General features: G+C 45.7%; 1 protein-coding gene across 1 annotated transcript in view; it reads right to left on the reverse strand.

The window, feature by feature from the left end:
- Positions 1-777: 777 nt before the first annotated feature.
- Positions 778-18,427, reverse strand: part of LCP2 (lymphocyte cytosolic protein 2) — a 50,970-nt gene continuing 33,320 nt past the window's right edge. The window contains exons 10-21 of the mRNA XM_002710373.6: positions 18,300-18,383; positions 15,730-15,755; positions 15,603-15,622; positions 15,403-15,510; positions 13,655-13,685; positions 11,516-11,528; positions 10,686-10,815; positions 9,233-9,282; positions 5,267-5,361; positions 4,572-4,649; positions 2,664-2,819; positions 778-1,484 (exon numbers count right to left, since the gene is read on the reverse strand). Coding sequence (XP_002710419.3) covers positions 1,362-1,484; positions 2,664-2,819; positions 4,572-4,649; positions 5,267-5,361; positions 9,233-9,282; positions 10,686-10,815; positions 11,516-11,528; positions 13,655-13,685; positions 15,403-15,510; positions 15,603-15,622; positions 15,730-15,755; positions 18,300-18,383 — 914 coding nt within the window. The 3' untranslated portion in view covers positions 778-1,361. The remainder of the gene's footprint in view (positions 1,485-2,663; positions 2,820-4,571; positions 4,650-5,266; positions 5,362-9,232; positions 9,283-10,685; positions 10,816-11,515; positions 11,529-13,654; positions 13,686-15,402; positions 15,511-15,602; positions 15,623-15,729; positions 15,756-18,299; positions 18,384-18,427) is intronic.

The raw sequence follows: 18,427 nt of genomic DNA on the forward strand, positions 1-18,427 counted from the left end.
ATAAAACATGCAACACAATCTACCGTAGCAAGAGTATCCATTGCGTCCCCTCATGGTGACATGGCTGACTGGGAGTTGTGTTCATCACTGCTGAGCACGGGGAGAGAGGATGGGATCCCACATCACTAGTGTAGGTGTCTACTGAGTTTGAATGTATTGCTTTCACCCCACCATAATACTAAAGATTAAAAAAAAACAACCATAAGTCAAAGACCGTATTTTTTGCTAAGTGAAATTCATAAACTGAAGTGAAGAAGTGAATTGCTTTAAAGAATTTAGTAAGCTGATTTGGGAAGGATGAGAAGTGCTTTATGGCAGACTTGTCACAGATAAAAAAGAACAATGCAGTATGAGGGCCCCTCAAAAAGTTAATGGAAAATGGAATTAAAAAAATTTAGCACAAAAAATTTGAAACTCATCCATTTTTTTTTTTTTTAATAAAAACAGGCCTTCCATGAACTTTTTTGAAGACCTCTCATGCTTGGTAGGAAACCTAATCTGAACTTCCTACGTAGAAGCCTTGTCCCTTCATTGCCCTGTGAGCTTTCAGTAAGGTCTCCATTGCACAGCTGGGATGGGCTGCAATGTGGGTGCGACTATGGGGATGTTATGAAGCGCCCACTTAAACCCAACAGCATATGACACAACACGGCCTCTTCACCTTAAAAATGGTTTCTGCTGGTGTTTGTAGCTTAAGTTTGCTTTCAAACAAAAACTTGTAGTATGGACTACACACTAAAGTAGTTTTAGGAACCCAAAAGTAAAGCAAAAGACCACTTTAAACTCAGGAAGTTAGCCCAACACGGCATTTATCTTTTCATACAAATAATACACAAAAATCTCACCAGTAAAAAAACAGCAAAGAAGGAATGAAATCAGATTTTTGAAGACTTTTAAATTATTACTGCTGACGAAAGAAATCGTATCATTCAGATTACATGTATAAAGCTGATGACTGACTCTCACTGACAAAGGTTTGGCTATTAAATCAGTTTTATAGATTACCAAAGCTATTTGTTTCAGTATTTTAAAACTTGCCCCAGATTATTTTTCTAATGGTGTAAACTACTGTACTTTTGAAATGAGCATCCAAAGATTCATTTGTGAAAGTGAATTATTGTAGCACAGTACTAGGCTTCTAGTGTGAACATGATTACCCATTAACTTTACAATGAAGAATAAATAAATTATGGGATATTTGACAGTCTTTGTTTCAAACTCTTTTTTAAAGGGAAGGGCAAAATTCTGTGTTCATGTTGAGTCTGAGTCCATTCTAAGTGCTCATCCATCCACCAAGGTTGACAGATCTCCTTGTGTTGGCAACAGAGGCAGGAGGAAGGTCCATATGCTTGGCTAACTTGCTATGGGTACCCTGCAGCATGTGTTAATGTGCACTGGTATCTGGAGCCTCGATTTTTCCCATCAATGAGCAGAAGTGGCATTTTCTTGAAGTAGTCAATAATATCTGACACAGACAAAAAGTCCTGAAAAAGTCAAAACAAAGATAAGTCAACAGTGGACTGCACAGCCTGAATTTCATCCTCAGTGTATCTGCATGCTGTATCTCATCTCTTCAGTTATGGGGATGGTGAAAGAAAATGTCAAATTTGGCTAATAATATAGTGATTGTCCTATAAAACGTTAAAAACTATTCCTAACCAACATTCAAAAAGATCATGGGTGAAAGACAAATGTGTTGATATTTTAGCTTCACATAAAAGGTCAACTATCCTGAACATTCTAAGGATGATACCTCTGCCTTGGGATTTTTCTGTTTGTCTTAGGTTTTTGTTTCTGATTTCCCTACTTCCGCCCTAATTGTTATTAGCAGTGTTGTGAGGTATAAGGAATCAGGAAGTCACACGGGGTTCCTGGTGAGTAGATGTGATATCTAGAGCCTGTTCTTAAGGGAAGTGCACAGTCCTGCTTGGGACAGCTCGGTTACTTCCGGTGCAGATTTAGAAGGGAGTTTTTCTCAGGCTGCCCAGCACAGTGAGGTGATTCAGGGTATGCATGTGTAAGTCGTGGGTGAGTTGCTTCTCTTCCGGGGAATGTTTGATGCAGCCCATCTTCCTCCTGGAACTTTGAGCTTAAAGGGCATGCTGGAACATTCAGCTTAGTTGTTAGCTTCCTTTCTGAAAGTTCACCCGTGGGGGGTTTCTTTTCCATGCAAAAAAGTGGGAATCCAAACTTTGCTGGGCACAGGGAACTTTCTTTGGCAAGCTGGCCACTTTCACAGAACCAGAGCTCCATGTTTAATAAGAAAAGGCCCAAGTGTCTAAATAATCACCCCGGCAAGCAGCCTAGTGTTTACCCTTTCCCAGGTGGTTCTGTTTTTCAAAATAGCTGTATTTTACATTATAACAGTGTCACAGAGGTGAATATGGAGAGGACTTGCCATTGGCACCATCCCACTAGAGGTTTTCAAAATTAAATGTTGGCCTGTATTTCCCTGAGAAAGACGCTTATGGCAGAATTAGCCTCTATTCATATTTTGCTCTATTTCCTTTCTAGTCAATAAAGAGCTTCACTAACAGGAAGGATCCGCCTGTGAGGTTGCTGTGCAGTGTGGTTTCCCAGAGAAGGCAGCAGCAGCTTCACAGAAGTAGGCAGAGAAGTGGACGAAGAGAATTGGGGGAAATTTTCCCACGTGGAGTCCTTACCTCTTTCCCTCGGAGTCCAGTTCCCAGCAAGTACACTTGACTTTCCTCCTGATAACGGATCTGGATGTTGTAAACTTTATCTTTGTACAACACCATGAGGACGTACGGGTTGCTTATTGTTTTTTTAGAGCTGTCTCTAACCAGAAAAGTGCCATCCTAAGAGGATAAATTCTTGTTATTATGGGAGCAGTAAAAGTCAATACTCTTCTTGCCTGTCGGAGCAGCAGAGAGATCTCTAGGGAACTGCAAGAGCTGTCAGTTGATGAGTCAACTAACATTCAGTTCGGCAAACAACCACGGAGCCCACGGGGCTGGATGTTTTTGATTATCAAGAAAGAGGCAACGGAGGCTTTATCAGAGGAATTTCCAGGTCGACCTCTTCAAAGTCTCTTGATAATCTTTTTTTTTTTTTTCTCAGTAGTAAAACAAATAACAGGTGATTGACTCCATAAGGGTCAGGAGAAATAGGATTTTATTGGTTAACACAAGATAAATCTTTCTCCTTCCTGTGAGTTCATTTCCTAGTTCTTCCTTTCTACATCCAAAGTCGGAAACCATGCAGATACCTATGAAATTCATCTCCTTTACATTCTTGCGTGTGCATCATCCACCTGACTAAAAATGAATGTGGACCATCTGCGCTCTCACCACTGTTTTTCCCTGATATTTCCTAGTGCTGTGACTGTACTTTCGGTTTTCATTCTATGAATTACTGCTACCTAATAGTAACCTATAAAGATCTAACATTAAAGCAGTCGGTGAGGACTCAGACCACTTCCTCTGCTGTGTACTAAGTCGTGGTGGCTGTAAATAGCCATCCGCCCACAGCAGTGCCCTTCTGCTCTTCTCATTCCAGGTTCATTAAGCCAGTCGGAATGTTTCTGCTCAACAAGCATGTCTCTGGATCAGGGACTCACAGCCTCAGCCTAGAGCTTGGAATTAGAATCGCCTGGGGAATTCTGAAGCCCCCACGGTACCCCCAACTCATTAAAATAAGACCTTTCCACTTGAGACCCAGGAATCAGGATTTTTTTTTAAACGCTCAGGTGATTCAAATATGCAGATAAGGCTGAGAAAGAATGTTCTAGAATTTAATTTAAAAAATATTTTATTTAAGAGGGAGAGAGAGGGGGGTTACCCCCAATCTGCTGCTTCTCTCCACCCATGCCAGCAATGGCCAGTACTGGGTCAGGCCAAAGCCAGGAGCAAGGAATTCAATCCAGTGGCAAAAATTCAATCCGTTGAGCCATCACCACTACTTTGCAGGGTCTGCATTACCAGGAAGCTGGAATCAGGAGCCAGACCAAGAATCAAACCCGGGTACTCCTGTTTGGTGCTAGGCCAAACACCACCCTGTTGTAGAAAGTCAGAAGTGAAAAATGAAGGCACTTTCCTTTTCCTCTCTGATAGACTTCATTTTAAGGTCCAGCACTGGGCCACAAGGGAATCTGTTTAACACATTAGATTATTAAATTCTAGCCAGAAATTTCTAGGAGAAAGGGCAAAAAGTTGCTATCTCTTTCAGTATGGGCCCTTTTGCCTTGAGAGTTGGCAGCTCCACATGAAGAGGAAGATAGAATTGATAAGATATTAGAAATTTGAGAGAAAGGGAGTACCCTTTTGACACAAACGATTCCTCCAGTAAGACAAATACTTTTCATTAATACAATCTTCTAAGATTCTACCAACCAAATGATTGCCTTAATTGAGATTTTTCTGCTATCCAAATGGTTCCCAGTTCTAGGAATCTTCCTATGGATGCTGGTAGATATGAGCTAGCACTAATGGGTCTCATAGGAAGAGCGCCAGGCAGAATTCCTAGACCATAACTGGTGCTCAACACAAGTCAGTTCCCTTCTCTTTCTATTAATATTTATAACTACTTAAAAATAAACTCTAGCACAATACCTGGTTTATCTTTCTCAGAGCAGCTTCTGCCTCCGGTCGGGTAATGTAAGAAACATACCACTCTTCATTTAATGAATTCTGAAAATATAAATTTTAAAACTGAATAAATTTTGCAGTTACATATGTAAGGGAAAAGCAAAGCTTCCAAGTAACAATTTCCATAAATCACCACCTCAGTTCCATGAGGTTTGAAACATTTGTTTGCTCAATTTGAATGCAGAATCACAAAGGTAGGGCTAAATAGAAGACATTGTGTGTGAACTGCTTTCTATCATGATATGGGTTGAAAAGGTAGTTGTGAATAAGTGTTGCTTATGTTCTGGAGCCTTTGATCAGGAAAGAAAAAAGTACAACAGTTTCTTCAGTTTAATATACAGTAATAACCTATTTAATGAAAAAAACTGTTAATGAGCAGGTAAGTGACTTTTTCAAGGTCATAAGCTGGAAAACAGACGAAAAATATAATTATGTCTTACATTGTTTAATGCAAAACACACATCTGCCCCGGAGGTGTGTGCTAGAATACCAAGAAAAAGAACATATTTTTTATCTGAATCCTCCCCTTAAAATGTTTTTTTTTCAAGAAAAGAACATAAAACTAGTCCATGATAAAAGTATGGAAGAGTACTCAATGGGAGGTTGTGGTGGTCCATTTGCCAGGGGGAAAAACAAAAGTTAAAACATGTGCTTCATACCTCCTCTTCCCCAGGGGATGGTGGCTGGGGTTTGCTTGGCACCGGGATGGGCAAGTTCCTGCCTTCAGCTCTGAGAGGTGATCTGTTGCTGGAGCCTTCAAAGTACACATTTTGAAAGTCAATTTACTGTAAGTTATGGTTTACCGCTGTCATCACACACACACATGCACGAGCACATGCCCGCCTTTATAACTGTTCTACTAATTAACATTTCAAGAAAACAGGGCTTCAAAAATAATGTTCACCTGTTCAAAACCACAAGGCTGCTCATAAAACATGCCAGTAAAACTTTGAGAGTGAAACCTCAAATTGAGTGACTTCCTAAATGTGCGTGAAACATGATATAAAGTGACTAGATCCATTGATGGAAAAGTCACCATTTTCACACGCACATCAAGAGGAATATTCCAGAAGCAGATCTTTCATACACTCCAGCAAATCCACACGCCCAGAATGGATTCCCAACAGCTGGGGCAGTGACACTGCAGTGATAACAATACTCATGTTCTTGTTTCATAAAGGAAATGTAAGGTACCCAAGACAAAATGAATTGAGAATATTGCTAGCTTTTAGGACCAACACTGCCTGCTGTTCTTTTTTTTTTTTAATTTTTAATGTATTTATTTGAAAGGCAGAGAGAGAGAGAGAGATTGAATCCTCCAAGCACATTTGCCAAAAGCCTACAACAGCTGGGGATAGGCCAAGCTAAAAGCAGAAGCTGAGAACTCAGTGCGAGTCTCCCACCTGGGTGACAGGGGCCCAAGTCCTTGAGTCATCACCTGCTGCCTCCTGGGGTGTGCATTAACAGAAAGCTGGACTCCAAAGCAGAGCTGACACTCCAACCCAGGACTCTGTTATGGGATGAGGGCATCCGAGGCCTGCCACACTTGCTGTGCCTTACTGAATTCCCTAAGTGGTAGCACTGCCCAGCACATAGAAGACACCGCAGGGTTTCTGTTCAACCAGGGTGACCCAGGTCTCCCATCTCACCTCCTTTAAAGCTGCTTTTGTGTTTTCAGTTCCCTGAAACTTTATGAGAATACATTTCCTTCTCGCAGGAAAGCTTTGGTTGTGTTGACTGTGGTTGCCAAGGCTGTTTAGAACAGCTGTAACAAACTGGAACATTCTATTAGCTGAATGTTCTCTTCATTAGCCATCCGTCACCTACTTGTTCACTCAGCAAATGTGTCCTCGGTACTTCTCTTGTCCAGGCCTTGAGTAGGACACTGTGTGTACACTACCTTCATCTTCAGAGAACCGCAGGGTGGGTGCTGTATCTCGTGTAGGAGGAAACAGGCTCAAGAGCCTGAGCAAATTGTGTGCAACAGTGGCAGGCAAGCCATGGCCCCAAACATTACTGTACCTGAGTGAGAATCCCTCAGGGACTTTGACCGGCCTAGGGCCTGGGAATAGGCACGTTTACAAGCACCACATCTACATGGCTACTTTACCTGGGAAGGGCCGAGCACTTTGGACCAGGATTACTGAAGGCAGCCTTCCCTGTTTTTAAAATAGCAGATAAGGCAGGCTCTGGGCTTCCAGCGCCTTCCTCTTGCAGGTTCCCAGACAGACAGACCTCCCCAGTCCCGTCTTTCCACCGCTACACTGCTTATTGAACGAGTGAAATCTAGCAGTCCAGGAGAGGAAGAGAACCAGGCCTGTAGCACACGGCTGTTTCGGAGTTGGCCAGCACCCTGCAGCCGTGATTTATAGTAGACAAGCACGTGCACGTCTTATTGCAGTCACCTGCCACCCTGAATAACCAGGTCCTCAAGAGAGCTGTGACAGGTTTGTGGACCGTGCACAACACAACCTTTAACTTTGGAGCAGCCAGTGGAGAAGCCTCAGGGAGACAAAGGATCTATTTAAATGAAGATCTAATTAAATTTAAAGTTGCAAACACAAAATGAATGATCTGTATTAATAATCCTCGTCGACTCTTCATAAAGCCAGAGCGCTGCGGAACTTATTTTGGGAAATATTGCTAAAGAATCTGGAACTTAGATGGCTACTGGGACCAGGCAGGTAACACAAATGTGGGTTCCAAAACACAGCGAGTTCTGGGGATTGTGGAAAATTGAGGGGGGGGGGTACTGTGGAAGCCCTGTCATGAATAAGGATGCTATGCCCTCAAGTGCATACAAAACAATGAAAATTAGTGTCAGCAGTGTGACCTCATCACATGTGGAATAATATATCCAATTGAATACAATAGATGTGCCCTTGAAATAAGTTCATCCTTGAGCTGTGAGTCAAACTTGCGAATGTACTTCTCTATTTAAAATACACTTTTAAATAGTTCTCTATTTCAAACCAAATATCCAGTAGATAGTTTTTTTTTTTTTTTTTAAATTTTTTTTTTTTTGACAGGCAGAGTGGACAGTGAGAGAGAGAGACAGAGAGAAAGGTCTTCCTTTGCCGTTGGTTCACCCTCCAATGGCCGCCGCGGCCGGCGCGCTGCGGCCGGCGCACCGCGCTGATCCGATGGCAGGAGCCAGGAGCCAGGTGCTTTTCCTGGTCTCCCATGGGGTGCAGGGCCCAAGCACCTGGGCCATCCTCCACTGCACTCCCTGGCCACAGCAGAGGGCTGGCCTGGAAGAGGGGCAACCGGGACAGATTCCGGCGCCCCGACCGGGACTAGAACCCGGTGTGCCGGCGCCGCTAGGCAGAGGATTAGCCTAGTGAGCCGCGGCGCCGGCCCTCCAGTAGATAGTTTTATTAAAAATGCAGGACACTGGGGAGTGGGCGTTTAGCCCAGTGGTTACAATGTCCAGGTCCCACTTCAGAGTGTCTGGGTTTGAGTCCCAGCTCTGACTCTGGACTCCGGCTTTTGGTGGATGCAGACTTTGGGAGCAGTAGTGGTGGTTCAAGTGATCGTGTCTCCGTCACTCAACGTGGAAGACCTAGATTGAATTCCCAGCTCAACTGAGTTCTTCAGCTCCCAACCCAGCCCTGGATGTTGTAGGCATTTGGGGATTGCATCAGCAGAAAAGAACTTTTTTCTCTCTCTCTGTGTCTCAAATAAATAAATAATTTAAAACACACACACACACACACACAAACATGTGTTTCTTCATATGACCATTACTGCAAAAAAATATTTTGTTCCTCTTTCACAGCATTTTGAAAAGTCAATATTTTAAAATTGGGGAATTTTGCATAAAGGATATCTTAACTTTTCCTGCAAAAGAAATTAGATAATACCAGGACAATTTTCTGGCATGATAAAATTTGTTAGGTTTGGGTAACTTTCCACAGCTTTTCAACAAGCATTTTAAGTTTCATATGTCAGTCACTTGGAAAGCCTCAAGATTAAAAAAGAAACACAGCCAGTCCTATCCTGTAGGCCTCTGCTGTTCCTCAGAGTGGCCCAGCAAAGTCCCGGCAACTTGTTAGAAATGCACAGTTTAGGTCTCACTCCAGAACTGCTGAATGGGAATCTGCATTTTCACACAATTTCCGGGAAATCTGTATGCACATTTGTTAGAGAGTGTTCTAAGCAAACAAATACTCAGAGGTATTATTATTAAAATGCAGGCCCTGGGCCCCACTCCAGACTAATTGGATCAGAGTCTTGGAGGCTGGGCTCTCTTCATCTGTATTTTAAACATGCTTCCCGACTCATTATGAAAACCTAAAACTACAGAGAAAGCCAAGAACTGCTCTGGGCTCTGCACGGAAACCGAAGAAATAGCTCCACGTGGGAAGATTAGGACTTAGGGATAGCTGCCTGGCGGGGTGTGTGTGTGTGTGTGTGTGTGTGTTTTGGGGTGTTTTAGGCAGTTTAGGCATCATTTCAACAACCCTTGGTACACTGCAGACAATTAAATATTGAGTGAGGAAGTCAGATGCATTTAGGAAACAACCAAACCTTTCTCACAAGGCTTTGGGGTATGTTGGGAATCCCATCACAAAGACATGTTGGCTGGAGTGAGTGACCAGAACTCAGAGTACTGGAGTACAAACCTTGAGAGAAGTATGGTGGCAGGGAAGCACTCTGTGGAAAGCTGCTGTTACTGTGGAGACAGAGACAAGGAATTTCAGGTGGGCTTGGGGTGATGGGGCCAGACTGCAAATGCCTCCTCCCTTCTTTCTGCTTCCCACCTCCCACACTGAAACCGTGGCTCTGGGGAAGGGGAAGAAACCTATTGGACACATTGCACTACTGCCCCGACGTACCTGCCCAAAGTTGAATAGGTAGCGCAAAGACAAGCAAAGGTTTAACAGCAACAATACGACTATGCAAAGGCCATTCAAAAGTTGCATTAAAAAGTTGCCTTCAGTATGATGTCCTGGAGTGTGAAGAATGGCAAAAGCCCTCAGGAGAGGACTTCCCTTTTGACAGGGAAATGCGTTAGTGGGCATGTTGTTTGTGCACAGTGATCTGCAAGGGCCTAGTGGCTGCAGAGGGAAGATGGGGTAGGCAAGGAAAGAGAGCGCAGGAAGGCACTGCATCCAAGGGTGACCATATTCACAGGGACTAGAGTGGGGCTGGAGAGTCTGTGGGGTCCCTGAGAATCTGCCCCACCCATGCTGAGCAGGAACATCCCCCCATTAACCCAAACCTTAAGGACAAGTGTGCTCTACACAGCAACCTCATGTGGGTGGTACTTTTCAAGAACCAGTGATGGGTGTTGTGGCCCCGGGTAGGATGGAGCAGTATGGGAAAAAATGGCAGACACAGCAACAAAAGGAAACCAGCTGCAAGAAAGAGAAGCAGCAGCAGAGAATAAAGGCACGCGGCACCCAGGGAAAATGAGACAGTTTGGAAATCCCCCCAGATATCCAGCAGGCGCAAATGGGTCCTGCTGGTTGTTGAGTTGTCTACAGTATCTGGGTAAAGACTTGGGCTTCTCTCTGTGGACACTGAAGGCCAGCGTGAGTCCAAGGGGCTGAACGCCCTGGGGGACACCCCGAGGCACTTCTGTCGGCTTCTTTGCAGGGGGATTCCTGCGGCTTTCTCCTTTTCTCCTGTTTGTACGCCTCTGCCTCTGGCTGGCCTTATTACTCCTGAGAAATGCAATTGTTATTGACAAAAAGGACCCGCTGGGAACAGAGGTGCATTCTCTCTGCCTCCCCTCCCCCCATCCAAGATGCAGGAGGAACTCTGAGTACTTCAGTGAATCGGGGTTCTCCAGGGGTGTTTTCTTGAACTCAAAACATTTCCCCATTCTCTACTACTGAGCCCATTCTATCTGGGGTGCCCTCCTACCCAAACACAGAGACCACAAGGGAATGGATTAGCATGCTGTTCTCAAGACGCGGCTCAGTTTTGATGTTTTGATTCTTAAGAGCCAAAATATTCATACTCTACTCCACTCTGGCTCACTTCTTTGTTGTCCAAGCACCCAGCATCAGCACAATGTCAGGTGGGCCCAGATGCTATGAGCAGATAGAACTTAATGGCATAGCCACACACCTGTCTGAGAATGCTCCGGGCATGTGGGATGATGGGAAGGGGTGCTTGGGGCTTGGCTTGGTAGATCTCGAAGGGAAAGTGTTGGAGCTCATGGAAAGCAGTGCTGGCTGAGGCAAAGGTCTTTGATGTACTGCGGGAGAGAAGAAAACAAATAGATTGTCAGGACCCAGATGTCACTCAAGAACATTCCAGAGCAGCTCCTCAGTTAGAGACTACTATTGCAAAGCCAGATACAAAAACTTGAAAGACCAGCTGAAACTGGAGAGTGGTAGGATGGACCCCACCCCCCAAGGTTTTCCTAGATGATTTACCATCTTAGAATGCATTTTACGAGTGCCGCTGCTCTATAATGTTCTCTCTGCTACAAATTTATTCAGTTCGTGCTCATTTTTGAGATGCTAACTTGGCATAAAATTATCAACTGGCAACCTTATAAATTTCAGAAGTGATTCACAATTTTGATTTGTTTTATGAGCGCCAAAATTTTATGCAATGTCATTTACCTATAGATATTGATTCTTCCTCCACACGTGTGAGAGGGCATAAATATTAGAAATTTTTCTATCAAAGTATACATGCAATTTTAGTTTTTCTGTACAATTAAGTGACCTTGCATTGTGACTCATAAATTTAGTAATTCTCTGCAGTAACCCAACCGAAGAATTCTGTTTTATTTAGTTAGAATGCTACCAACTAGCATTCTTAATATAAATGTAATAGTTATTAATTGATTCTATTAGGTTTCTGTACTAAATAATTCCATCTGAACGCCTAAACAGAAAAATGAAAGAAGGAGTTATATATGGTAGAAAAAAATTTTCTCAACATACCATCATCTTCATCCTAGTAGAGAGAAGAAAAAAAAAGACATTAATCTATCATCAAAACATAATTCCTAAATGAACAATTGCATTTCTTAGTCATATAAATGTCCCTGGTTCTTTCTTTCATAGTTCTGCATCTCCATAATAAATATATTATGGAGAATGACAATCTCTTAAGCAGTGTAGTATTTCCTAGTATAAATTATCATCTAAAGACACTTTGATCTGAGACTTTCCTCATATAGGTAGCATGATATAGGTTCTGAGGTTCCTAAAAGGTTGATCAGTGACACAACAATATGGATAATATCTACAAAGTGCCCAAAAGATTCCTATGCAATATTTCATTCCATTCCCTTGGCAACCCTTTGTGATTTAACATCCTCATTTTACAAATGAGAACATGATGCACAGGCAGGATTCCAAACTTAACAATTTTTAAGAAATGGATTCAGCCCCAAATCTGTCCCAAAGCTCAGCCTTTTTGGCTCTCGCTTGCCATGAATATTCTTCAAAGCAGTACGGCCTTACTGACTGACAGTGCAACCCTCTCCATCTTTATCTTCAGGGCAACATGTGCGACAGACAAGGCAAGGGCTAGCGTCTCTTCTCCTCAGCTAAGAAATAAGGTTCAAAGAGCCAAGGTGATTTAGAAATTGACCAGTAGACTGAAGGGGACAACTTGAAATTGTTAGGCCAAACCCACAGTGATGAAATGGTACCTTCCTCAAAGCGCGGCTGTGAGGACTAAGTTAGCTGCTCCATGTGCTTGGCTTACATTGAGTACACAGTAAACATTTGTTGTCACTGGTCACACCATTCATCGAGACAAGGCAAGAAGGACCTCGGTCAGGCTCACTCATGCCAGTTAGCCAGCCGGGAGTCCCAGCCAAGTCTGCATTAAGAAGTATACTCAGGCCCATGAACTCGCCATAATGGCATCACCATTCAACACTGTGGCAACCATGTCCCCTCTGGTTCAGGAACAATGACTTCCCAACTCTCATGACAAGTGTCAGTATTTGCAGAGCTGGGATCTCAGGAACATGATGTTTCCCTGGCTGTCCTACCTCACCTCCATTGCATCCCTAGGTCTTTGCAGCCACACCACTGTCCTCAGTGTCCCTGCACATTCCCTGCTGAAGACAGTCCTGGGGATGGAACGCACCTGTCCTTTCTTTGAGGGTGTCTTTCCCCTCACTCCATGGCCAGCACAAATCTCACCTCCTCTACAAAGTCACCACTGGCTCCTTAATCCATGTGGCTCACCTCCCTTAGCCCCCACAGACCATCTCATGATGTGCTGGTGAGCAGGTGCAATGTGGGACTGCCTGTCTCCACCATATCTTAGTACTTTGTTTGCACAGAGCATCTCGCTGTGGACACAGCAGGCACTGCGGGCTGGAGAGCTGAACACAAGCAGGTGCCTGATGGCCTTCAGAGGGAACTTCGAGCATAAAGAAGTTCGTACTGACCTGGATTCAGACTCTGGCTATTCACCAGATGGGAAACATGCAGTGGGCAGCTGACCCTTTCTGAACCTCAATTTCTTCTCAATAACAGAAACAGGATGGTTCCTCATTGGGCCTTAAACTGCAAAGTGTATGGAAAGCTACGAGTGGCCATTCTGGTTTTTCTGGGACTGAGGGAGTTCGTGGACTTGGGGTTCGCAGTGACAAAACCAGGAAACCCAGCGAGTAGGGACAGTGAGCACCATACAGTAGATAGCATAGCTACAAACACACATGGCAAACATTCGGTGCAGCCATTTCTAGTGTTCATCAGGTCGTGGCTATACTGAAGGGGCAAACAGAGGCCTCAGAAACTTCGGTGTGCGGCCCAGACTCTGGTGCATTTCACTTTATCCTCTCTTCCTCCACCTCCTGCACCCTCACCCTGCAATGAATCCAGCCACCTTGGGAGTTCTCGGGGGAGCAGGAGCTAAGCAGTACTGCGTCATGGGTTCAGAGGAAAGAGCTAGACTCCAAAGAAGGAGACACTGGCATTCAAAGGCCTACTGAGTGCTAGCCTTGCTCCAGGCACTGGACTTCAGCCAAGGCCAAGCCCAGAGGAGCCTCAACCTCCACAGAACCTGCACTAGTTTTCCTTGTGCCAAGCATTTACAGAATGAAATTTTCTACTTACATTTTCTCTTCTTTCTGGTCCCCATCCATGCCTGAAATGAATCGGGGCAAAGAAAAGGAAGTGAGCATAAAGAGTTCCAAAGAACTAGTCTCGGAGTACGGTTCACTTAATCAAATAAGGAGAAATTAAATCCACTGAGCCGTGGGAAGAAGGGAAGTAGAAACCCCAGCGAACAAGGGAGGGGAGGAGGGAGCAGAATGGGGTTCTGACCCAGCGGTGCTCTCACTGCAAGCTGAGCTAGGCCAGCCTTTGTTCTGGGTGTCTACTGCAGCAAGTAATTACGGAAATACATCGAAAAGGTTGAGTCAGCAGACTGAGTCTTTAGCAGCTATTAGGTTTCACGGAGAAGATGTTTCTCCAAGCAAATGAAAGCGATTTTAGGTCGTATGCTCCTCTGCTGATATTTTCAAGCAGCCTTCTCAGGGCTCGCCCTGGGTGTGAAGGGAAGACAGCTGGGAAGTGTTACTGCTCTGGGACTTTCCTGAAGGGGCTCTGTGCAACTGGCCCAGAGAAACAAGCCAGACGTGGCGGTTACTGCCTGGGAGCCGCAGCAGGCATCTGTGCCACGTAGGCCAGCTACATATTCTCCTTAGGGAGTGGGGGAAGAGGGACAGTCTGTTGGTCACCGCCCAGGTGTCAGATGCTTCACCTGTCACCATCTCATCCTATGTTTATTTAAAATGCTGACACTCTGATCATTAAGAGGGTTTTTTTTTTTTGCATTCATTTTTTATGCTTTAAAATATTGCATTCAAATGTAAATAAACTCAGGACCAGAAATGTGGCACAGTGTATTGGCCACCACCTGCGATGCTGGCATCCCACATGGGTGGGGGTTCGAGTCCTGGCTGCTCCACTTCCAATTTAGCAAACTGCAAATGCACCTCAGAAAGCAGCAGATGACCCAAGTACCTGGGCCCCTGCACTGATGTGGGAGACCTGGATGGAGTTCTGGGCTCCTGGTCTCAGTTTGGTCCAGACCTGACTATTGCAGCCATTTGGAGAGTGAACCAGCAAATGGAAAAATGGAAATACACACACTCTCTCTCTCTTTCTCTCTCTCTTTCTCACTGTATATAACTCTGCCTTTCCAATAAGTTAAGTTTAAAAAATCTGAAAAAGTCACAAAACAATTATCGAGTGTCAGGGGGCATACCTGCATACCTCAACCAGGCAAGGTGACGGCTAGGTATCCTGGCCTCACACAAAATAAGCTGTAGCCCTGGCCATCTAGTGAGTATGAGGGTTGACTTGGGCCATAGACACACGTGTGCCATTTAGTAAACAGATCTAAAGTGACTTTATAGCAAAGTTTCAACTATCAGAGTAGACCACAGTATTGTGCAGTTATAAAATATGGCTGAGTAGGAAGGAAGACATTTGTGGCAACCTACAAACCTCCCCCCGAGATTGCCTCTCCACTCTCGGTATTGAAAAATCAGTGGTGTAGACCAGGAAGGCTTTGTTATAACAAAGGAAAACTCAGCCCGGACTGACTGCTTCGAGATGAGGTCTCAGAACAGCATCCATGCCATCCTCTCTATTTTTTACCCAGCTAGACTCCAGTTCTTGCCAAAGAGACCCGACACTCTGCAACCAACCCGAGAGTCTGAAGATTCCTTAAGCCACCGGAAATCAAAGGAGCCCACCCCCACCAGGGGTCGCCCATGGTTCTCGCTCCCTACGTAGCGCTCACAGCAAGTGGCCTCTCTATTATAGGACAGACTCAAGTCACACAAGACAGGTACTTGGGCACAGGTGGCTTCTTTCCCGGCAGGGGGCTGTTTCTTTCGTGTCTTTCCGTGGTTGGTGGTAAAGGAGGCTTTTGTATCTTGGATAAATGCTCCACGAGAGGCCTGTTACAGTTCAGAGAAAGGATGTGTGAGAAATGGATTCACCTGCGGGCAGCCTTCGGCAGCAGACTCCCCGGGCACAGGGCGCCACTTACCTCCCCGCTGGAGCCGAGGGCTGCAAGACAGGAGGGAAGACGTGTGGGTGTCAGAACACGTTCCACAGAAGCAGGACCGGACGCAAAACAAACAAAAGCCCAACAGACGAGCAGGGACACAGCTTACCTTGTCAGAAAATGCTGGCTTCTTTCCTGGAAAATACAGACAGCAGGTTGGTGGGGGATTCGGGACTTTACAGGCATGAAGTGGAAAAGCATAGTTTGATGAAAGCAGAGTCCGAGCCCCTTCTGGAGCTGATGGGGTTTAGGTTTTGGACAACGAGAAACCTGGGGCCTGGAAGGGCTCCTTAGGGGCACCTGATTGGAAAGCCCGAGAGAAATTAGGTGGCCCGCTGACCCTCTCACAGCTTTGTGTGTCAATAAGCAGTGTGGGGGATTTAGAGCTCCTTTCCAACACTTTAGGTAAAATGCGTTAGCATATCCTTAAGATTTTTCTGCCTCTTTCTTTTGCCTGAAGCGGGCTCAAGCGGGCACGCCCTATACCCTGAGAGCATACGTTTCCCTAGCTGGGTCCCAGCAGGTCTAGACACAAAGCCTAAATGACCCTGAACAAGGCTCGGGTTCTGTCAAACACCTGGAGTCTCCGTTTCCTCCTCGGTCAGCGGGACCACAGGTTGACGCTGCACAGATCTGCCGTCAGGATCACAGGACGACACTCTGCATGCGAGGGCAGGGAGGCGCAGTGGGCGCTGGCGGCTGCTGGTTAGCTCCGTTCCTCCCCTACCTGCCCATATCCAGGTACAGAGAACATCCGAGGAGCTGCATTTTCACAGCCTGATTTTTTTTTTCCCCTAAGGACTGAGTCTGTGCCAGGTAGGAAAGGATGTCTTTAAAAACACATCCGAAAAAAATGATCTTTTAAAAGTGTATCTTCGGTGTCAGGAGGTGCTGGTGAAAGATTTAAGTACTCCCTCTTTCCGAAGCCTTGGCTGTGGTCTCAGGCGGGGCTGCAGTCGGAAGTCACCCGGTCTCGCAGTCGCCTGAACTGGGCTGCTCTCTGCTGTGGACTATTCCAAACCAAAGTAATCTGCTGGCTTTGCATGACTCAGCACAGCCGTGTTGCAGCTCTGGGGAAAGCAGCGAGCAGCAGCTTCCAACCCAAGAACTGAAAGTCGGCTTGTCAGTGTGAAGTAGGCAGGCACACAGGTTAAATCAATTAGGCCTGTGAGCTGGAAGACCACGCCTTCACCACGCCCCTGCGTGACCTCATGCCCCTACCGGGCCACACCTGGGTGCCCACCAACCAATCAGGTTAATCAATCACTCCCCTTTGGAAGTGGGTTAAAAGCCTGGGACACGGTGTGTCCGGCCCTTCTCTTCTTTGCCCTGGCTTCAAGCCAGGAGGGGGCTGGCTGTAGCCCTGCACCTCTAGGGCACATGGCCTTCGGGCCACCCGCCCCAGGCTTCTGGCCTAGATGCTCCTCCTCGTGGCTGGTTCCTGGTGCTCAGTATGAACCCAGATTTACCCCCCATCTTAGATAAAGCCCTCACTCTCCTATGTATCTTTCTCACTAAATAAAAGCTTAAAATGTACCATGCTGCCTCGTTGATTTATGCCAGTATTTAGAATTCTTCTCTAAATATTAGGCAAGAACCCTCTCAGGCTTATTAATATTGGGGATTTATTAATAAGCATATGTTAATATCATATGGCACCCCAAATTCCAGTAGCATATGTGGCACCTGGGGAACTTTAAGGGGCCACATTTTCGTATATATTTTAGGGGGTCATCTCTGATATCAAGTGGACAAGGAAAGCGAGGCCACGAAAGATTAAATGCCTTCATCAGCACCCAGCTGAGACAGGCTGGGGTCAAGCAGGCTGGGGCTCCAAACTTCGTATCTATTCAATTTCAGGGCTCCCTTCCCAGACCACACAGCCCCTAGCAAGGTAGAATCCCGAGGTCTTCAAACGCAGCTTGACGTGGTGGAATAAAATGGGACATGGGTTCGCATCCTGCACCCTGCCCTGCAGATTCAGGTAAGCTCTCTGGCTATCAGTTTCATCATCATCAAGTGGGGATAACCATACACCTGCTTGTACTGGACTGGCATGAGGATTACGTAATGCTACTCAACAACTGGCAGGAGGTACATCAGTGGTCGCGTCTCAGAACTGAATTGAAAACAGCTCTGTGTGGACACAGCTGGAGTCACAGGACATCATTGTAAACTGCAGAAGGAAATGATCGCAGTATACTCCATGTCTGATCAACTGCCCACATGCAACAAAACACAGCCCTGACGTTGGAACAGCAACTGAGACTTCTAGAGTGCATTTTCTCCCTCCACCTCGCAATACAGACTGAGCCCTGAAAAAGCAACTTCCTCACAGTCAGCAAGCTGGGACAGCAGCCGAGGGCTCGCCACCACTTCTCTCTTAGTCTATCCTGGTGTCCTGGCTGGGAGCTGTGTGCCCACAGATCACACCTCCCCCCCCCCCCCCCCCCCAGGAAGCTGCACGGCTCAAGAGCGCCCCCCTGGGCTGGGCTGCGCTGCACTGGGTCTCGCCCCCCAGAACCTGGTAGCTGATCATTCCCCCCCGCCCCCCGGTGCCCCCGGTTTCATCATCTGCTAGCGGAAGATGATTCTTGCAGGTGCATATGAAAGCATGCAGTAAGCGCTCTATAAATGCAGACCGGTGTTACTGTGCATCAAACGTTGAGTTGTACCCACCTAGTATGAAGGGCTCTCTGTCACAGGGAGCTAACGAACGGTCAAGGGGAGGTTTTGTGCTTCTGTCTATCGAAGGAGCAGGGACTGGAAGGGAGAAAGACGGAAGTCAATTAAAAGAGGAAAGCAGT

Source organism: Oryctolagus cuniculus, chromosome 6, assembly GCF_051225735.1.
Source record: "Oryctolagus cuniculus isolate XC-2025 breed Fujian yellow rabbit chromosome 6, ASM5122573v1, whole genome shotgun sequence".
Lineage (NCBI taxonomy): Eukaryota > Metazoa > Chordata > Mammalia > Lagomorpha > Leporidae > Oryctolagus > Oryctolagus cuniculus.